This window comes from Chaetodon auriga, chromosome 14 (genome assembly GCF_051107435.1).
Source record: "Chaetodon auriga isolate fChaAug3 chromosome 14, fChaAug3.hap1, whole genome shotgun sequence".
Lineage (NCBI taxonomy): Eukaryota > Metazoa > Chordata > Actinopteri > Chaetodontiformes > Chaetodontidae > Chaetodon > Chaetodon auriga.
In genome coordinates this window covers 16,861,221-16,883,575 of record NC_135087.1, presented here as the reverse complement: position 1 = coordinate 16,883,575, position 22,355 = coordinate 16,861,221, and the positions used below count along the sequence as shown (strand labels likewise).

The following is a 22,355-nucleotide window of genomic DNA, read 5'->3' as shown; positions in this document are numbered from 1 at the left end:
GCCTGTCTGCCACACGGACATGTCATTACTGAGAGGAGAGAGAGCAGCACAAAGCAGGTTGGGGGGCTCAGTGTGCCTGAGCTGTTGATTACTTGAATCCTATGTGAAAAAACTATCACAAGGGTGTGACAGCCTGAGGAGTTGAATTAGGTTTTTGTGACCCTCTGTGTGGAGAAAGGATTGAGACAGCCATTTGATGAATAGGAGGATGGGGCTATAAAACAAAGATAGAGCTAAAAAAAAATAGCCGAGTGAGGCTGCACCTGTGGAAAATAAAGTCTGGTTTGGAAAATAAAAGAGCACATTTGCAGCTGAGGACAATGTGTCTCAGAAGCTTAATGTATATACCACCATTTTCTCTCTCCGGCTGATTTCCTGTTTCCAGCCACTTTCAATCACTACCCTCAAATGAATCATTTCAAGGTAAGCTCTCTGAGGTTGTTCGAGGATATCCACACCTCTCTCACAAATCAAGTCGGGATTATCAAGACAATGTCGAGGTATCAATCAGTCATCGTGGTCATTTCTGAAGAGAAATCCCAAACAAGTTCAGAGTGGATGATCCCAGATTGAGCAGGATCGCTTCAAGAGGTTCACACAAGAAGCTAAGGAGAAGCTGCCAAACTGGTTTCCAAAATGTGCTGCATCAATTAATAAAAGAAATGTAGCTCCAAAAGCCCCCTAATGGATCGCAAGATAAATCTGAGGCATCAGGCAACAAAGCAGACACTTTTCAGCCACACAGTATTTGGAAATTTTCAGATTTTCCATGAATCTTTCTCGTGGGTCCTGGTAGCTCACCTGGTCGAGCGTGCGCCCTGTTTGAAGGCGGAGTCAGAGGCCCTTTGCTGCGTGTCATTCCCTCTCTCTCCCCTGCCTTTCCTCTCTCTTCAGCTGCTGCTATGAAAACAAAAAAAAAAGAAAATTACAAAAACATCTTTTCCTGTTACCCGTAGAAATTAAGTCTGACAATCTAAAATCTGATTCATTTGAACCAGTTGCAACCAAACGATAAATGCAACCTGTGTCGAGGGTGACACTATCCCACAACACCTTGCAGGCAATACTTGCATGCCACAATTCACTTGGTTCTTCAATCATTTGGCTGCTTCTGGATGAATGTCTTTTTTTTTTTTTACTTCATGCAGTACAGGAGCCTGGATGGACATTAATCGTGCAAATACCATTAACTTCATATACACACACAGTTTATGCAGTTTATGGTATAACCCAATGCTTGCTCGCTCATATCAGCTTTGTGGATACATATGAGCATCTGCTGTGTGAAATAGTGAAATCTGTTCCATAGTTCCTTTAAATCTCTTAAGGCTACAGTGCAACACAAAGAAAAGTCAGTGAACAACAGTCTTCTCTTCATCCCTTTAAGCCCCTGTGTTTTATCTGCACTGAATTTCAAGCAGTTCCTCTCAGGCAGCATTGCCTTCCTACATTTGCTCGAAAAATTCTAGCCGCCTGGATTTTCTATGTGGCTATTACGGAGTGAAATTGCAGTGACTGACAAGAAAATTGCTTTTCTTGAAAAAAAAAAAAAAAAAACATGTTTGTCTTCCCACCAGGCCGTGTCAAGCCTGGCACGCAGCGGCACCGTGCCGCATCCAAACATGGACCGAGAAAATATGACTGATGGACGGCTCAGCGTGCGGTCAGCATGACATCAAACCTCCATCTGAAAATGCACCCAAGAAAACACACGAGTGCCCATTTTTACATCTTCTTTAACTGAATGTAGGGCAGATTTGACAATGACAAAGTTGAGAGTATGTAAGTAGCCAAATATGTCCCACATGAGAGAGGAGAGGGTATAAATGATTGAGTGACTGTGGGGGAGATTACTTTATGAGAGAAAGATCAGGACTGGACAAGCCTCGTCTTTTATAGACTCACAGAAAGAGAATAAGGAAGCAGACTGTAGCTCCGGGCCCGAGTGACAATTTAAGCTGCTTCAAATCTCTTCATTCCTGGTCAAATGACTGCAACCGCAGCCATGCAGCCAGAGGCCAGAGGAGGGGACACTTGATTGAGTTATCGTAAGCTAAAATTGAGTCAAATGAGAATAACATATTACAGACCAACAAAGGTACATTGAAAATCAAAAGCTCTATTCAGTAAAAAATGGCAAAGGCTGATTCCAATGAGCCAAATGCAATCATTCACTCCGAAGCGTCATGTGATTTGTGCTGGCTAAACTCCCCTCATTCTAATTCAATAAGGGCAACAGACTGAACTGAAAACAAGCCGTGCAATTTAACTCAGAGCAGAAAGTTGAAGGCTGGGAAAAACAGACGTGTTAATCACATTTTTTAATTGCAACAACACTCAACCACACAATTAACGCAGCTACGACGGCGATATTGCTGGCCAGCGCGGATCCCCGGCATAATATCGGATGTGTTGGACAAGAAACGGGCTCTTATTGCTCCATTAGGACTGTGACTGTCCCTCCACCAGCTCGCTTTATGATAACATTGTCACGCCTGTTGCCTCCTCGCTTCCCGCTGAGAAACACTTTCACACCCATGTGAAGGGAGCTGAGCACAGGGCTGTTAAAATTACCTTGTTAAAATCTGCTCATTTCACTTTCTTAATTAGAAACAGTCACCCCGCTCTTTCCCACAAAATCATCGCCTACCAGGACGACGCAGAGTAACAGCGAGCACCAAGCCCACGCCGGCCGGTCGTCTGTCTGGCAGCTCAGGTTTTAAACAAAGTAGGAAATGAATGACCTGGAGCTGCTAATGGAAAGCTGATATTTCCTCCCCAAAAGTGTCTGGACTGGTTTGTTTACAGGCCCCGTGGAGGCACGGATGGCAACAATGGATTTGTTTGTGTGCTGGTGAGCTCACATTTCCAAGTTTGTGTCTGTGTTTTAGGCTGTTTTTCATGCCTCCTCTGGGACAAATTTCAGCCATTATGGCAGGTTTGACAAGCTTTCGCTTTCCCCGCGTGTTGAAGGTGTGCGCGGAGCTGGAAGTAAGAGCGAATCTCAGCAGAGTTTGGAGAGTGGTGTGGTTTTTTTTAGCCTGTTACAAAAAACTAAACCAAAAGTAGAACAGGGAGTGGGTTAAATGGTGTGTTTAACTCTAGAATAAGCCACAATCGCTAGCGTCGCTTACTACCTATTGAAGTAACCAAACATCATCAAGGCCATCATTAGCTAACGACATCGGTGTAGTAGACTGTGTCCTGGATGCTATCAAAGCTAACGCTAATGTTAGCAGCTGTGTGAATGTGTGTTTAGCAGGCTTTTACAGACAAGTCAGCTGGAACAAAATTCACCTGCTGACAGTGTTTTTTTAAACCAGCTCATGGAGCTAAAATTAGCCTAATTTGCTTCCGAGCTGATGAACTCTGCCAGCAGAAGTTGTCATTTCAGTCATACAATTAAAATTTGAACAAAACAAATTTGGAGTGTAGAATCTGCCAGGGTTGTCGCAGCAAACTGAATGTGTGACAGGTGTAGCATCGGTAGCTAACAAACATCAATTACACAATGAGAACAACTGTGGACCAGGCTGTAAAAAACAACGCGGCGAGAAAATGACAGACTTGAAATGTCACATATCAGCAGAGCTTCGAAGGCTCGGAGTTAAGGCGAGATTAGTATTTTGCCATTTCGGTCCATTTTAAAAGGCGTGCTTCGTGGACTGTGAATTCATGTGGGAGAGCTGTGAACAAAAGAAAAGCACTCAACACGTTTCCATTTTGTAGCAGCTGGTCTCCCCTGGTGTTTGTGTTTTCTGCAGCAGCCCTTTGTGTGTGTGTGTTTACCTATTAGCCTATTTAGCTAATAATAGCTAATGGATGCGTGCATGTGAGACTCTTTTCATTTGGGCTGTGAAATCGGATTAGTTCTCCTGTGTGCTGAGGTGTGTGTGTGTGTGTGTGTGTGTGTGTGTGTGTGTGTGTGTGTGTGTGTGGATGTGCGCATGCATCCTTGATTTGACAACGTGTGTGTGTGTGTGTGTGTGAGGATAACCTCTCCATAGAAAGGGCAGAGCAGCCACTCTTCAGGAGACAACATGCGGTGTGTGCTTGCATGTACAGGTAGTGGACAAAATAACAGAAACACCAACAGGGTCTCCCTTCAGAGCAGCTTTCTGTGCTGCTGATGTTCAAACCCTGGACTGCAGGCTAACAGGATGTCGGAGCTTTCTATAAGAAGGAAAGGCTCCAGGTCCTTCCATCATATACAAGTTTAATGGTGTTTAGGTTTGGTGCTTTAGGAGGTCATGGGAAGCATTTGAACTCTTACTGATGTTACCAACGGGGCGAAGTGGGCGACTGCTGTAGGGTCCAGGAACTCAAGGGACCTCAGGCTTACGACGTGTCAAATACTCTGTGCTAATTTAACTGATGTAACTAACTTAACTAATTTCTTGTTTAAAGATCTTTGTTATTTTAGTCTTGAACTTCTGAATTAAATAATTGGGTCAAGTTACGACACAGTAACCCTGGGGCCATTGCTATGTCATATTAAAAACTAATATACAAATTGCACAGAGAGTGGAAGGAATGGGGGGTTTATAGGGGCCCAGCAGCTTATTATTTTGTCCTGAGGCTCGTAGCAGGTAAATCCGTCTCATGTTCATTAGAGATGATTTCCTTTCCTGTCAGGGCCTCAGGCGTGGCCTGCGTTTGTTTTGAATAACCGTCAATTTACATGTTTTAATCAGCTGATTTATTCCTGTTGAAGAAGTTTGACTTGTGTCAGTGGATCTTTTTCAGCAGTTTGACCATTGGCAGTTTAGCTGAAGGTTACTTTACGTGTCAGCTTATACTTCCAGGACTGTTCGGACTTTAAAGCAGACAGAGCTGCGTCAATTGAACAGACGCAAGACGACTCATGTGAACGGGGAAAAACTAAGATATCTGATATTTAAAAATTCCATTCAAACAAGCCGGATAGTTTTGTGTAGATGCAAATAATTGAGCTTTTGGACTAATCTTTGCCCTGTGTTCATAGAGGTTGAACTGAACAGCAGATGAGTATATAGTTACTCAACTGAAACAGCTCCAAATACAAAGGGTGGCTACATCAGGCTAATATTAACATTTAAAAACATCGAAATCCACATCCCATATAACAGAAACCACACAGCATTCATTAAAAAGTGATTGTCAGACCTCTTTTACAGCTGACACACACCACTAATTGGTACGTTGGTTGCTTTAACTGCGTAGCTGACCTTGTAATTACGATGATGTGATGGCGACGTTGATGAAAGTCGTTTCATATGAAATGTTTCTGTTATTTTGTCCACCTCCTGTGTTTATGTGCGCTCGCTCCTACCTGCTCACTCTTGGCATGACACCAACACTATGAAAATAAGATCCAAGTTGTAATAAAGTGGAATTATCCTTTAATTGGTTTTATGTGAAGGTCAGTTCAACAGATCCACCTCTTCCTCTGCCCTCTCCGGCTCTCTGCCCCCATCCTCTGTCCACTCCCTGGCTGCCCTCTCTGCCTCCACCACTTCACCCCCAATCCTGGCACAGAACAGCCTGGTCTGCCCAGACCCACCTTTCTAACACACTCTTACTCTTAAGATGAGTGCCAGGGTCATGTTTCTCATTTTGTCCCTGGTGTGTGTAGGGGAGGAATAAGAAGAGGTAGAAAGAGAGAATGGGTGGAGGCCAAATGGGTTGGCAGAGGAGCAGACTGCGCGCTTACTCATTAGCTACAACTCCTCCTTCACCCTGTCAAACTCACTGCGCCGATCCCCTGACCGTCCTTTGCTCTCCCCACCAAGATCATCCCTGCTTCCAGATGTGAAGTTTGGTTTAGTTTGACGTCTATTTCCAGTTTCACTGCTGCATCACTTCTCCGACTCAAAGCGAACCTAAACAGCTCCACAGAGGCAGCATTCATTGCAGGGACGTGTGACATTACACACACTCCAGGCTCATCTGCGTCTCTGACGTGTCATTATTTCCGACAGCCTCCTTCTCTTCAGCGCACACTGTGCTGCAAAAGCAACATTATCCAAAGTTGAAGGAGTGACGTTTCAGCAGTGCGAAGCTGTTTTTGCTTTATTTATTAATACAGATGAAATAAAATTCCTTTATAACACAACGTAGATGGATTCAGGCTGTCTCAGATGTAACCAGACAGTAGGTCCCAACATTTAAAACAATCCTAAGTTCAGGTCTTCAACACAAAACTGGTTAAAATGAGGTAGTTTTCTTCACAGCGAGTGAAACTTTTTGACTTTTACAACATCGAACATGTAGAAGAGTGTTGTGGCTGAGCTCATGTGGTCTTTTTATAGTCGGAGAGGTGATTTCCCTCTAAAAGGGTGAATTCATTGAAGGTGAATTCCCTCCAGTTTGAAGGCTAATTTACTGCTCTCTATAGCCTCTCTGCACATGATGTAAATTAGACCTAAAAATAACCTTTGAGTTCTCTTAGAAACTGCATTTTTCGTTTAGTTAGTTGAACCAGGCTGGAGCTCCCAGCGAGAGGCTTAGTTCGCAGGAAATCTGAGCAGACGGAGACAGGCTTCACCGAGGAGTAAAGAAACCAGAGGAGGATGGAGGGGAAGCAGAGCAGGAGAATATAACAGAGGGGAACGAAGGAAGGGGGAGAGTCCAACCACGGGGAGAATAGATGAGAAATCAGATGGGACGACGTGAGGAGTGCAGCATCAGCGCTCCTCTGCTCATCACTCATTTGTCATTTCATTTGCAGAGGCTGCGGCGCAAAGCATGTGTAGTTTCCATATTACATCAAAAGAGGGCAAATGGTCCCTGACTTCAGGGATGCAGCGGAGGGAAAAGGGGACAAAGGAGCAAAGAGAAAAGGTTGGAAAGATTTGACTCAACAATAATAACTGTAGGACGGTGAGCCGCGGTTGGTCGTGTTTACCCACCTGTTAATTTACCACTAACATCTCCACCACAACGAGCACGAGAGCAGACCAATCAAACCAAAGAGAGTGTGAGAGCTTTTCGTCTACAGCTTCTCTGGGTCGTGGTCTTCTCAACCCTGATTACATGACACACACACACACACTTTCTCTCATTCACACACACACTGGCGTGACATCTGCTGTGGACAGGCTCTGTCACACTGCGGTCTCTGCTGGGGCCGACCGTCACAGATGTTCTCAGCGAGGTCCTAAGTCCATCCCTCCACCCCTGGGAGAGTTCAGAGCGGCCGTCCACAGAGACGCAGAGACAGGAAATCTGTTCTTTTTCTATTTAACCGGCCAGCGGATCCATACTGCGCACACACACACACACTTCAGACCTTATAACCAGATTAGACAACATGAGGGAGATTTATTCAGGAGTGTGTTTTTCTTTCTGTGTGCGTGGAGGTGCAAGAAAGTGTCTGCGTCTCTGATATGTGTGGGTGGGATAATAGGAAGAGGTTGAGAAGGAGAGGAAGACTGTGTAGGTGTGTGTGAGAGAAAGTGTAAATGTGTGTGATTTAAAAAAGGATAAAAAAGTGTGTGTTTGCTTCTACGTGCGCGTGTGACAGCCTGGAGATCCCTGATGCCTGCTGGTCATTAATAAACATGATCATGAATGTTTAATCCTCATCAGCGGGGTGGCAGGGGAACCCTCGTGGGTGATATTGACAAAGTCACAGACACACACACACATACACACACACGCACAACAGATTGGAGGAGCGGCAGGAGGGAGGTTTGAAGCGCCTGACGTGGGGTTAACTGGCAGGACGTTGGCTCGCCTCTTCTGCGTTAATGTGTGCACGTTTCACACACAAGCCTTCGAATGTATCTCGACATGAATAACTTCCTGTGTGTCTAAAGATGGCGTTCAACTATAAAGAAGCGATTCATGACTCAAAGAAAGTGCGCGGAACAGTCAGATTTCGCCTCAGGGGCACAATTTTCTTGAGGAAACAAGAATGTGTCGTGTGAATGGGCCCAGGGGAGGCCACACAGTCACAGCAAAGATTCCCGTTTTGTTTTGTTTTTTTTCAGGAATTTCCCAAGAACGAGCATCTTGAAATGAGACAGAATGAAACAGATCTCTGCAGCCGAATTAAGAAAACAGCACTCGGTTGAAGAAACATTATGAAACATGTTGACTTGTACTAGAAACACGCAAAATGAATTTCAGCCCATTTCTTCAGATTTCTGGGCTTCAATAATACATAAGGTGACTCAGTATGAAGGGAAAGATGCTTTGCAGGGCAATTATCTTCTTCACAATGGCAGTGTGTAGAATGATTTGCTTTGTGTTGAAAAATGTTGATATTAGCCACTGATTTGATCAATGCTTCTGCGTGGATTGTGTTTCTTTTGGATTAGGAAACATCATTGTGACGATGGTCTCTTGGAACAAGAAGCAAACAGGTTGAAAAAACCTGTTTCAGAATTTCAAAATCAATAAAGTTTAGCTGTCAGGATCAAAACCAGCACGTCCTTTTTATATTAAAAACACGTAAAACTAGTTTATTTTTAAAGGGCTGACTGGTATGAAAAACAGTCCTGCTAATGCGACTGAAACATTTTATTGAGTTTGAGATTTGCGACCATCTCAGCTCTGCTCCACAGGCCTTTGCATTATGCAGACTCATACTTTGTGCTTATTTGCATAAAAATTGCCCGAATTTTAGCTTTCATTAGAACTCATTTCCACTTAAATAGTCTCTGAAAACTGCTCGCAGTCTGCTCTGCGGATGACCCAAAGAAAATGGGACATTGTTTCTGGAAATAGATGACAGTGCTGAATTTCGGAAAAGTCCTTTCTCTCAATTCTGTGAGTCGAAATCTCTATTTCAAACATCCGATACGACTCCATTTGCATGTAAGTGGTAAACACGGTTCAAAAACATCAGTAAAAGACACCACCGGGTTTGATCACAGCACCTTGATCCTTACAAATCTGCCTCCCATCACCCCGCCACCCCCCTGCATGATATCTGGTGAGTCAGGAATTTCCTATCTTTTTAATTTGACATCGTCTGCTCCGGCTCTCCGGAGGGAATCTGCTTCTAACCGTCATAAACAAGCAGGCAGGCAGCGATGAGGGCTTCCAGGCTAATTACCAGCGAGCGACAGCACCAAGCTAACAAACAGCACAGGGAGAGCAGAAGAGGGGGGGTGGGGAGGACAAATAGAGACACGCATGTGGACACACACTCACTCACACACACACACACACACACTATCACTCACTATAGCACTTCATGGAAACAATGAGGCCTGTTTTGCCGGTTGATGAACCAGGTGTCGCATCTGCAGGAAGAAGCTGAGTCAGCCTTTAATAACCAGCTTTTATAAGAACTTCCACATGATGACAGACGTGTGAACGGAGGCGACGCAGACTGCATGAGAACAGAGTGGACAGAAAGCGTCTGCCACAGTCGAGTCGAGCGTGTCGAGGCTTTATCACACACCCTCAGTCTGTACCTGCAGAGTGTGCAAGAACGAGAGGCTGCATAATCAGAAAATTGATGTAAATGCAGCGGTTAAATGAGTGCGTGTGACTGCAAGGTGTGCATGCGGCCGGTCTAATGAGAGCAGCGCCCATGCAAGACTGACAGCGGGAGGCTGCGGCCCGTCCCCGCCTGTCTTTGCTGATACATTTCATGTTTCCAAGTTTCCCCCCGTTTCCAGGCGCAATGTGCTGCGCTGTCAATCGCTCCCACCGCTTGCTCAGCATCTCAGCACACCTCCCTCTCTGCACACCCCCCCCCCCCTCCCCCAAACACACGCACAATCCTCATTTGTGTTGGCTGATTTAATAAGCTCCCCTGTCACCCAGATTACACACAGACACACAACACTCCGCCTGCTGTGAATCACGACTGGGTTCTCTTCTGAAAATCAAGACAGGTGTCTGTTGCTCATTGGCGTCTCTTTGACTCCCCTCTCCTGCATCCAACAGCGGCGACCTTTAACCCCCGATGACCCCCGCAATAAGCCCTGACGGAGACGAGAAGCAGAGGCGCTGATTTCTGATGAGACTGAGACAGCCACTCGGAGAAAACAGTCACATGTAAACAGATGATGTATGTTTACTGTGTGTTTTGAAACGGGGCCACTAACAAGAAAGATTAGGAGCTGACACTGTTAACAGAGGCGAGAGTCGTAGACATCAGTCGTGAAATGTGAATGTACTGTCTCTGCCTGTGTAAACCATGTTTGCACTAATGGGTTTAATTCTGGTTGCATTGTGGAATGGCTGACACGGTGCCAACACACACACACACACACACACACACACACACACACACACACACACACACACAGTCGGTTATGTGTGTAGGAAAAGGTATTCAGTGACAGGCATGCAGACCTCTGATAAAGCACACACACTCCTCCTCAGTATGCAAATACACACTGATTTGGCAAACACAGGCTTTCTCTCCTCCTGCTCCTGGCATGGCGTAAAAAAGAACACACTTGCCATCCAATTTTTTTTTTTTGTTTTGGCCCCAAGAGAGAATAAAATGAAATATGCTCATGAAAGTTGAGGACAGACTGAGACAAGTTGCCACCTTCAAAAAGTGGAGTAACACTAAACAGCATTATCTAGAAATAGGTCTGGATTTGATGAACTGTCGGCCTGTCGCTGGGGTGCCTCAGAAAGAGACATCCACGCATATGCTAATATATGTCAACATGCTAAGTCCATGTGAGATTTCATGAGCAAAGGTGTGAAGCTGAGCTACACAGAAACGTACTTTATTTTCAGCCATGCTAGCAGCATCCCTTTAAAGATAGTCAGCCAGTCAGCATCCACCACTTTTGTTCACGCTGAAATATCACGACAGCTCTCGGATGGGTTGCCATGAAACATATACAGATGTTCATGGTCCCCAGAGGAAGCACCCTAATGACTTTGGTCAAAGTGAAGTGTCTCAACACTTATTGGATGGATCAGCACAAAAATTTGATTTGCGTCCCCATCAAGATGGTGAACATGGCGAGCGTCTGCATGTTAGCATTTAGCTCAAAGCCCCACAGTCCAGCCTCACAGTCTCTAGCATGGCTGTAGAGTCTTAGCCTTGTTTCTGAACGTTGAGGCATGAGGTATATAAAAGATACATATGCTACCACTTGTCATTTCTGTACAGTTTAAAATCATCAGTATTTTCTTCAAAGCAAAGCAAACGCTCAGGAATTTGGGAGACTGATGGTATTGTGATTGATTTTTGAAAGACTGCACCACACTGCAGGGTAAACAAGCCAGCAGTGCTGACACTTTGGGAAGCCTTGCACTAGAGGAAACATAAGAGGATCACCAAAGTCATGGATACATGTACGAAGTTCAAATGGCAACAGCAGTGGAGAAAGATGTGGAGACCAACGTGGTGGACTGACTGACAGACAGTCCTCTCATCATCATCATCTCTCGCTAATTATCGAAGACAATAAAAATGAACTCTGCTTCAAGGGAGCTTACTCTACAGAACAAAACTGGAAAAGAAGTAGTGTATGCAGGCTTCTCTACCAAGAAAAAGGCTGTTTTAGATGAGTCCATTCGCATAGTCTTTTGTGTATTTGGTGAAGGCCTTCATTAGGCTCATACTTCCCTGCAGAGTGACTGTTGTCTTTCCATCTTTTATTCTAAAAAGAAACTCTGCATGCATGAATTTAAATTCCTACCAGAGCTCAAAAGAGCAGCGAGTCAGAACCAAAGCCTAAACGTCGGTAAGCAGACCCCCTGCTGCAGTGCCCTTGAGCAAGCTACTGCATCCCCACCAACAAGCGGCTCAGGGGCTGCTGCTCAAATGCCCTGCGCTCACACCTCCCAGTGCTTTAGGGCCACAGCTGTGTGACCTTGCTGCCTCTCTCTGCCAGCTTGCAGCAGGGTGCAGCACGCAGCGGGGGTGAACTCTTGACGAGAAACTTCGGACACCTCGGTCCGGTCTCGAGGAGTCTGCTGGCCCTGATAACAGGAGAGCCAGGCAGGCGGTGGCTTCGTGAAGGCAGAGGAAACTCAGACACACTCCTGCAGTGGTGAATAATTACAGTGGCTGGCGAGTGGTAGCTGAGATAGGGGATTCCTCTCCTGCATAACGAGGTGGACGGAAGATAGATGGCTCTGGGTTTTTTTTTTTTTTTTTTGCTCTAACTCAATCTTTCGTGTTCATTTAATCATGCGAGCAGCCACATCAACACACACACTGTCTCTCTCCACTTGGCACAGAGTTCACCATTTGCGAATAGGGTATCTGGGTATCTGGCCACAGCAGAGAGAGGCCGGTTTTATTCCTGGGGCTTTGGGAGGCCTAATCAATAGCTTTAATCAATTAAGAATGCAGCAACTGAGAAGCCGCAGAAACGGGCCAAGTCTCACACGAAAAGCACCTCATTCCATTTATCACACTTCTCCTGTATCGATCTGAGAAAGGTATAGAAAGAGGTATCTGATGGCTTCTTTTCAGCACAGCGGCACCACGAAGATTCTGCATGGCCTTTTCCCTACAACGAGCCCGTCATTGTTTCAAAGGAGGGACTTTTGTGTGGAGGTATACTTCTCCATGGCGCTGCTGTTCCTTTGTCTCGGGGAGAGCGGGGCACAGAAGGTAAGAGAGGTTAGCACTGCAGATTTTGAGCTGTCGCACCCTCCAAGAACCCAGCCTGCCATAATGATGGGAGCTGCGGTACCACACTGACCTCAAATGGTCAGACGTGGTACTGACACCACAGACAAACAGACGGTGGTCAGTTTAAGGACAACAAGAGAGCAATATCTGTTGTGGGAAGGAATCACTAACGTTCAACGGAACCTGAACTAATTAAAAAATGCTCCTTATAGAGTAAATTATGGCTTACAGGCGGACATCTTTAGTCCATATCAGACTCGGAGATTTATGATTTCCCCATGTCGCATTAAAAGTCATTTACAAGCTAAATCTTAACCTATTACCCTGTCTAATTGACTTCCTCACAGCGGGGAACTTGTGTCTCTCACCTACAGTAAAAAGCATTACACTCATTAGCACTGCCACCTGAGCATGATCTGGCTTTGTATTACTCTATGCCATCAGTCAGTCAGCTTTGCTTTGTTGCCATGGGCTTGGCCGGGGGGGTTATATTGAATGTACTATGACAATAAATTGCAAATGCCTTGGCACAGGACCACTATTAAAATCAGGATCGTATGCTGGCTTCAATGCAAAGCTCGTAGAGAAAGAAATGCACAAAATCAGAGCCTCATGCATCCCTGAGTTGTTTTTGCCAGCCAGATCCAAATGTCACTATTTCATTTTAGCATGATTCCTAATCTTAGCAAACACTCTGCAACAGATACACGAGTGAAGGATGCTGTCCCTCTGTAGAGGGAGGATTTCTTTTTACTGCTGTCAGAGAGGAGCTAGCCAACTGCTGTGTGCATGTCCGTCTGTTTCAGGGCAGATAGTAGTTGATTCAAAGTCTCAGCCTGTCAAATCTTTCTGTGGGGAGGTCAGCAAGAGGCTGGACCTGGCTGACTGCCCAGGCGTTCGGGAGCCAGGTGGGAGCTAGAAATTTACAGACTGAGTCACACTAGGAGACGCACGGCTGGATATTTTCAGCTCGGCTTTATCCCCCAACAGGTCTCTAGATGCTGCATCCAGAGCCAAACTATGAAATGTTTTTGTTTGTGTGCATTAATGTTTGGATTAGCAGGCTAAGCTCAGATGTAATTGGAGGTAAAGGCATTATGCTGTACATTGAGCTGCTCTTCTCCCATTGTTTTTTTCCTCTACAAAAATAAAAAGCGCTGACTTGACATCCATAGATACCATGTTGTAGGCAAATCAAGTCCTCTAGCTCGTGTTTTGTGACACTAGCTGGGCCATAAATGAGTATAGCAAGGAGCTGGGTGCCAGCTTGTGCTGGGTAAGCACTTCTTCCAGCTGGAGCAGCTGGGGGGGGGGAGCGGCAGCCAGCATCTTCTCCTACTTCTTCCACATCTCCCTCATTTGTATATTCCCTCCTTACCCTTTTGCTCTGTTGAGGTAAATGCCAGATGGCTGCTTTGTTTTTTTTTTTTTAGTATAAGAACTGTCCTTTGTGAGAAATGTGCCCTTTGCTCAGATTCAGCAAATAATTTGACTGCTTTAGTACGAGGGCATTTGGTAACAATCTACACCTTTATAGCTAGGTGTGAGACGGAGGATATTGCAGCGTTATGCCAGTGTGGAATGGACTTCTGTTTAGCATCACAGGTCTCATGGGAGTTTCTGGGGATATAAGTATGTTATGGCCTCAGAAAAGGTCGTTTCTACAGTCTAGGTGGTTTTTTATTCTTAGAAAATAAGAATATGTGATACTCTCAATAGACAACCCGGTATACTAGATATGCATGTCTATGATCCATTTACATTTTCTTTGGTTTAAACAACTAACACGTGTCTGATTAAAGTATTAAAAGTTATGTTTGAAGCAGCGGTGGTGATGTGTATGCAAGGGTTCATCTGCTGAGCCTGAATCGGGACTCATGACAATAAGAGCGGTAAAGATCTGATGCACCTTCAACTTTTATTCAACATCACAACTCCTGTAGTAGACATTTGGTCTGAGAGAACAGCAGACTATGGGTTTCTAGTAGTATGTCTCAACAGAAAAGCACTACAAGTATGAAATGAACAAGAGAGACAAGAGGGTTAAAACATGGCTACAGGCCTGCATGCACAGAACAATGGAGTATATAGACTTGTTCTCCTCTAGGTGAGTGCTGTACAAACTGCCCAGCTACCATTCAAACGGTAGGCCAGTCAATTCTGTGCAGGTAGCATAGTGTTCATAGAGCTGTCTGAAACTGAGCTGCACGCACAGTCTGGTGTACATCACACAGTAGTGTTGGGTAGCATCATGAACGACAAATCCATTCAAAAAAGGCACAATCCCATCCTCAACAGTCACCCAGCAAAAGCTTAGGGAAACATACAGGCTGATGTCATCAGAAACTAAAAACTACAAGTCCCACGGTTGCCTCCAACAAAGTGCACTGTGGATGGATGGTATAGCAGCAACTTGAGTTACGAGAACATCAAATCGACTGAGGTGACAGCACACATTGTGTACGAGTCTGTAAAGCAGTCTTAGTTTCCACTGGTCCTGGATCAGAAAACAGTCCTAAAGCATGTTTTAAACAGACAAATCATGTTTATTTCAAACTAAAACAATATGTACCCAACATCAGAACATCCCTGTGTTTTCTTTTTTTTCCCCCGGCATGTAATTTTGTGTTTGTGTTCAGTGTATAATTGGAAACAAATTACAGACATTTATTTTGGGGATACAACATTTTCATGTTTTCATTTTAACAATGATCATTTTTCCCAATTATAAGCAGCTGTACTGGTCTCACTGTACGCAGGCTATTTGTTCTGCTTAGAAACAGAAAGCATTGTAGGACACCACAAAAGCATTCACTGAAAACTTTGCAGCAGCATTTTAAAAGTAGAGGAAACAGAAATGGGGCCAGCAACTGCCGTTGTCAAGTATTGCGTGTAAGTATATTAAATCCATTGTCGAACAGCCAGGATTTCTATTACTCTCTTCCATAGGAAGGTCAAAGCTCATTTTCCCCATACACAATTGAAACATTTTGGTAGGCAATTCAATAAAATTTGCCAAGCTTAGTTAATTAAAATGGGTGGGTTGGCATCACAACTTAAAAATGGAAATAAAACACAAACAAAATTGTCTATTTAATATATCAGCTAAGGAGCCTTCTCTTTAAGTACACTGGTATTTGTGAGAGATAAAATCATTTGTTATTGGTTATCAGACAATAACTGATGTGACTCAGTATTCGCCATGTCCCGTGTGGTGGTGGTTTGCTGACATGAGTACAGAGAAGAAGAGACAACTTTACAAAATGATCTTTTACCTACTGAGTGATGATTATGTCCCCTCAGTGTCTGTGACAGTGTCTACCACTGGCTGACTCGCAGCTTCCTCCATGGGCTCACTCTGTTCATTGTTTACGTCCTTAGGAGAGGCAAGCTGCTCCTGCTCTGGTTCACTTTCAGGGAGCACAGACTCGGAGGAGAGTCCTTGAGTGGGCTCGGGGGAGGGCTCAGGGGAGGCCTCGGGTGTGGGTTCATCCACAGTATTACTGTCCATCCCAGGTCCATTGACCCACTGTGGTTCAGGTGAGGAGGCTCGCTCTTGTGACTCCTCCTCATCCTTTTGTGGGCTCTCCTGCTCCTCCAGAGAAGGAGTCATCTCTTCAAGGGGGCTGGCAGCTTGTGTGAAGGCCACAGGTGAGTCCTGGGATGAGGCCTCAACCAGTGGTGAGGCTTGGCTTGGGGTCTCACTGTCTATAGAAGCAGTGGTTTTAGAGGGGGACTGGGCCGTTGGCTGGGATGGCGATTCTGTTTGAGGAGGGGTCTCGGGTTGTGGTGATGACTCTGCCTCGGTGGGAGCCTCAGTCAGTGGGCTCTGACCCTTGCTGTCAGATGATGGGTCAGGTGATTCGGCTGAGGGAGGTGACTGTGCCTGAGGTGTCTCAGACGGAGCTGGGGTGTCTGACTGGGGCTCAGTCACAGCTGCTTGGCTCTGTGATGGAGGCGGAGACTTAACCTGACCCTGAGGCAGCGGCTGATTAAGACCCAGCAGAGAGGGCTTGGCCTGAGCTTGGGGCAGTAGTGGGGACTGGAATCGTGGCTGAATCTGGGGGTTCAATTTGAGTGGTGCAAGCAGTTTGCCTTGGTTCAGGGTCAGGTTGGGATTAAGAGGTGGAGTAGGAAGCAGAGGCGTAGGCAAAGGGAGAAGAGGAGTCCAGCCCCCACGTTCACGTTCCCTCTCGCGGTCTCTCTCCTTGTCACGGTCTCTGTCACGTTCGTGCTCCCTGGGACGCTCTCGGCCTCGCTCCCTGTCTCGATCCCTCTCGCGATCCCGCTCTCTCTCTCGGCTGTGGCGGTTACCATTCATCTCCCTCCTGAAGTCAAAATCTCTTTCATCTCTGTCTCTTTGTCTGTCCCACGGGCGTCTTCGTTCATCAAGGTCTTGATGTATTTCACTGTCAAATGGTGCTGCGGCAGCACCACTACGGTTCCAGGCCTGTGGACCCCCAACAGCTCCAGCACTTCCTGAAACTCCAGCTGCGCCCCCTGCTGTCCCAGGACGGCTGTCAAAGCGGTTGGGGAAGGTCTGCCCAGGTGCGGGGCGCTCCTCCTGGAAGCCTTTTGGACCGACCGAGGCCTGGAGGCCTCCTCGCATGCTATCTCGTTCATCAAAGTCCCCTCTGGTCTGGTTCCAGCGGTTATCAGGAGTGAAGCCTGCAAGAGCCTGCAGACGTCCAGCTAGACTGGTTCTAGCTGGCTGAGTCCCTGGGGTCTGGAGCAAGGGAGGCCTGCCTCCTCCTCCACCACTTCCTGCACCACCAGCTCCTCCAAGGGCCTCCCTATGCTCTGGTGGAGGGGTCCTCAACAGGCCCGTGCTCTGCTTTTCCATTGGAGGGAAACGGTAGTCCTGGTCTTTGCCCTCATCGGCCCCAGAGGAAGACTCATCTTCCGTCTTGGTTAAATTTTCATTTGTAAGGTTGGGGGCCCGGTTGAAGGGGTCCAGCTGAGAAAAGGGAGCCCTGGCACGGGCTTGAGCCTGGAGGGTACTGTCGAGGAGGCCAGCAGCTTGCTGGGTGGGGCCGTGTTGCATGAGGAGCGGGAAGCGGGCAGCGGCCCCAGGTTGGAGAAGGTTAGGTCGGACATCCAGAGGCAGCAGGCCAGGCATTCTCTGTCCAGTCAGACCAGGCTGATGCAGTGGGTGGGCGAGGGAAGCTGTGGGATGCATGCCGAGGAGACCCATCCCACTGCGGACTGCATTCTGCATGCCTGGGGACAACAGACAATGACAGAAACAAATGTTAAAATTCTTGTTGCCAATACAAATAACTTCTATATCCACAAAAAAATGAAAATATTATATGACATATGATGAAAGTGTGTCTGTTGGAAAGTATGTTCGTCTATTTCACATAAGACGACATTAGCATTGCTTCACCTTGCAGTGTAAGCTCTGCAGCAGCATCCATACCCTCTGCAGACTGAGCTGTTTTCTCATTGGTGGCCTGCTGAGGTTGGACTCCCACTGGGTTGAACATACCGGCTCCAGGGATGGCTGAGGCCATGAAGCTACCAGGAATAGTGCTGGTTGGAGGAATTATAGCGCTGAATGGCGAGTCCTTAACAGCTTCTTGGCTGGTTGCCACAGAAGGCTGCACGAGAGCTACAGGTGGGTATAGAATACACAAGAAATTTAATGCAAGCTAATAAATTCCAACTAAATGCCATGTAAGGACATTTTCAGAGCTATATGCATGTATTACTTATAAGGGTAGACTCTCGTAAATACTCACAAGTGGTTGCTGAGGCCATGGCTGCCGTCTGTGCTGCCTGCATAAAACCTGTACAGCAGAAAATGATTCTGTGTAAGCTTGTGAATTTCTGTAGGACTGATGTCTATACCACCGTTTACGTTATTTACCTGGTGGAGGCTGTGACGCATTGAAGCCAGCCCTTATGAAGGGTGGGGGCGGCCCGTAGCCTGGTGGGGGTATGCCCATGGTGACAGGGAAGGTGGGAGGCACCAAACCTACAGCACTGGGAACAGCCTGGGCTACCGGCAGCTGGAGAGAGATATGAGAGAGTTCATACAAAATGTGGATAAGTTAAGAGTATAAACCTTTCTGCTCCTTTGACTGTTTTTGGTGAAAATTGACAAAAATCAAAACAGCGAGCACTATGTGCACAGTGCTGTCTATAGATTGAGACAGCCCCTCTTCGGTACCTGTACAGGCATCATGGTGACCTGCTGGCTGTAGGGCTCAGTCTGGGTGTTGGATGCTGCTGTAGTCTCAGCGCTTACTGGCTGACTTGTAACGTCCTTGGCTGGCTCAGCATTCTTGGCTGCTTCCCACTCTGCAGAAACAGAAAAAAAAGACGAAAACTCAGTTATAAACTCCAATTCTTTGTTTGGATTTGAGAGTTTAGCCGCAATTTTCCAACTCAATCATTGTCTTCCTTTTTTCCGTGAGGGTTAGTGGTTCCTGAAGGGATTTCTTAAAGGATTTTGGGCATTACCACCACAAAACAAACAACTGAGGGAATGAAAAAAATAAAAAAAACACTCAGAACAAGTCCCACTTAGATGATCAAATGCCAACCAATGTACATTATGCTTTCATCGTGTGCACATACTTACTTCTACATCCTACATCTATTTAAACAAGCACTGCTACTGAGTCAAGAGACCCAGTGCTTGTGCCAAAGAAAGAAGTTAAAGAGTAGATGAGTTTCTTCTCACCATCGTTAACGGTCTCCTGGTCAATGATTCCTCCTTCAGCAAAACCATCCAGGTCATCCACCTTCACTTTCTCCCAAGGTATGTAGGTGACGCCCAGGTCCACATCCCAAAACTGCTTGTACTCCTGCTTTACGCCCTTGTTCAGAGCCCATGCAATCTGGATCAGACACACACAGAGTTTAAGAAACAGTATTCTTCAAAATTATTTCTGGGAGCATACAAGGATCCCTGTGCCTGGAAAGCTAAACTATCTCTGAGGTTTCACCATTGGAGGTCAGTGGAAAATTACATTAGAAGAAACCACAAGGAGAAAGAACACAATCAAATTCTAAAGGTAATTTGCACCTTGATGATTTTGGAGCCAATCTTAAAGGAACCGGTGCTGAGCTTCTGGCGGGCACGGTATGCATCCTGTCTGTGGACCATACAGATATAGGCACATCCTCTGGGAGGGATCATCTGCACGCACGCACACACACACACACACCCACACACACAGATTTTATTAAATAGGACCTGTTGAAGGTTAAACAACAAGACATAACCATATAGTGCAGAATGACAATAGACTTCAGTATGTAATTGAAAAGAAATGAGTGAAGGAGAAAAGGAGAGAGTGCCAATGTGTAGCATAGAAGAATGTCAAAGGCATTAAAAAATGGGAGATTGTAATGGAAATATGGCATACAGTTAGTGGTAGGTTACGGTCATTATATGGTAACTTATGTCACTCATTTTAGGACATATCATTTGAAGATTTAGGAGGTCAAAGAATTGGCTCACATGCAGTCACTAAATGAGAGGTTTATGAGGGGGAGAGGTCTACTTACGTTGATAGACTCAATCTGGCCAAACTCTTCAAATAAGTTAGTAAGGTCTTGCTGAGTGGCCTTTTTGTCCACCTGGCCCACCCAAAGAGTTGTGCTGCACACTAAGTACAGGTAGAGGGGAAAACAATTATTACTCATCAGAAACATACAGACAGCAAGCAACTGTGAAAATATTCTGAAACAATAACTCACCACTCAGAGTTTTGGATCGTATGGGAGGCAGTCCTTTCTTCTGCCGTTCCTTCTCTCGCTCTCGGGCGCGTCTTTCACTTGAATAAGACCGCGACGACTTCCTCTTGCGGTCTCTGGAACGAGAGCGCGATCGCTTGCGGTGTTTACGTTTCCGTGAGCCTGAGCGGGACCTGGACCGTCTCCTCTTGGGAGACCTACAGAGAGGAAACATCAAAACGTTTGGAAATTCTTTCCGGACTGACTTCTTGTCATGTTTACTGTACCACCACAGGCCTGCTCCTTTAGAGCGGCAAAACCATTCACAGTTCAGGACTGCATTGAAAACTTTTGTCCACTTTACAAATGCACTACTGTGAGCTAGTAGCCAGTGCATGATGTCAAAAGACTACAGCAACCTCATACTATCACTGCTCTAACTGACTGCCCATAGAGGAAACACAGGAGATAAAGTGAGTCTTCAGAAATATGAAAGTAAAAGCTGTCCTACAGACAGTAAGCTAGACAGACACAAGGTTATAAGGAGTGCAATTATCAGTGTGTTTTGGTTATTATCCTTTACAGTTCAACATCTTCCGGTCAGAACCGGTTCCAAACCGTCAGTCCTTTTCTAACGAGGTCAAAGGACCAAAGCTTCTTCAATTTATACAACAGTCAATTAAGCATTATTTCAGGCACATCGACAAAACTTGGCCACATAATGAGATTTCTGAAATAAGCGCCACTGACCTGGAGCGTGACCTTGAGCGTGTTCTGGAGCGTGTGCTTACAATCTTCTTCTCCTCTGTCTCAAAGATCTCCTCCTCCATACCATCAGGCCCCTCATCCAGATCCATGTCCTAAAAAACAAGTCATGTCATTTCAGCACCTTTCTACAATGAAATATAAGGTATAGTAGAAAATGGCAGCAATTGCTATCAGATCTCAGCCTACACAGAATGACTATTATTTACTTAGTTTTGGTAGTGGCCCACTGGCCAGATATACCTGCTGCTGGTTGTCTATGGAGTCATCCAACTTGTTCTCTGGCTCAGGCAGCTGTGCCTGGCTGCTGCTCTGGGCAGTCGCAACTGAGTTCTCTTGGCCAAAGATTGAGTCCTGTCCTTCCATGCCCATGGCCTGAAAGAACAAAAACAGCCATGTACGTATTAGGTGTCTATTATTAATGTGGCATCTAAGCAGACAAGTCTCAGCATATTTACTCATGAGAGTAGCCCCAGTCAAACCCACTGTGTTTAAGCTGCATATGGAGCTTCCTGTAGAAGATCCATGTGATAAAAAAAAAATCATTTTGTGTTACATCAAATTCACTGATAGTCATTACATTTTGAGTGTTTTCTTATTGAACTACTGAAATTGTATCCATCCATCATGATTGGGTATTATTTCTGATGACAAAATATGTATAATTGTAAAACACAGAATTCAGAAAAATTTAAAAGGAAAACTTAAAAAAAAAATTTAACTGAATCTGTAAAAAACTGACACAGGTTTCACTGGTCTCTACATAGTGTGGTAGTTGGGGATAAGCAGTTATGTATGTGTGTAGTCCCTCTGGGCGAGCACTGGAGCCTATCTGGATGTTCATGTTCAGACATTTGTTTCATTTATTTGCACACCCAATAAGTATTTCATCTGTAAAACAACTTAAGGCTATCTCCTATTTGGTGTGCTTAACATAAAGCAACTACAGTGTTTGTATCTACCTTCTGTTGGTGCTGCTGGTGCTCTAAGAGCTGCTTCTGAAACTGCTCCAGGTTCTGCTGTTGTAGCTGCTCAGCCAGCTGGTGGAAGAGGGAGCTGTTGATGGGCTCCGACACCATGGGCCTGAAAGTGGGCAGCAGACTGCTTAGACAGTGGAGGTAGCTGACACAGTCAAAGGACTATACATCACTATTGAGTTGGCTTTAGTGAAGGAGAACTACCTGCCTATCATAAAACTCACTACACTCACAGTTGAGAAGATGACGTGTCCTTTTTGGAGTCTTCACTGCGTTCAGAATCGTTCCCAAAATCAAAAGGACCCAGAAGTTTCTGGAAAAAACAAGAACACGATCCCATGAGGAGGCATCAGACGAAGCAAGGAATAAGA

General features: G+C 45.6%; 1 protein-coding gene across 5 annotated transcripts in view; it reads right to left on the bottom strand.

Moving 5' to 3' along the window:
• scaf8 (SR-related CTD-associated factor 8) overlaps positions 1-22,355 on the bottom strand; it is a 66,751-nt gene that overhangs the window by 25,733 nt on the left and 18,663 nt on the right. For 2 of the 5 annotated variants that reach the window (XM_076748693.1, XM_076748695.1), the window contains exons 8-20: positions 22,218-22,297; positions 21,970-22,090; positions 21,251-21,382; positions 20,993-21,102; positions 20,267-20,460; positions 20,075-20,175; positions 19,590-19,703; positions 19,245-19,401; positions 18,729-18,859; positions 18,426-18,567; positions 18,298-18,345; positions 17,943-18,167; positions 14,453-17,773 (exon numbers count right to left, since the gene is read on the bottom strand). In XM_076748693.1, coding sequence (XP_076604808.1) covers positions 15,843-17,773; positions 17,943-18,167; positions 18,298-18,345; positions 18,426-18,567; positions 18,729-18,859; positions 19,245-19,401; positions 19,590-19,703; positions 20,075-20,175; positions 20,267-20,460; positions 20,993-21,102; positions 21,251-21,382; positions 21,970-22,090; positions 22,218-22,297 — 3,486 coding nt within the window. In that variant the 3' untranslated portion in view covers positions 14,453-15,842. Of the gene's footprint in view, positions 1-801; positions 901-14,452; positions 17,774-17,942; positions 18,168-18,297; positions 18,346-18,425; positions 18,568-18,728; positions 18,860-19,244; positions 19,402-19,589; positions 19,704-20,074; positions 20,176-20,266; positions 20,461-20,992; positions 21,103-21,250; positions 21,383-21,969; positions 22,091-22,217; positions 22,298-22,355 lie in introns of those variants that run through there. The other 3 variants (XR_013078156.1, XR_013078155.1, XM_076748694.1) reach the window with 3 other exon arrangements.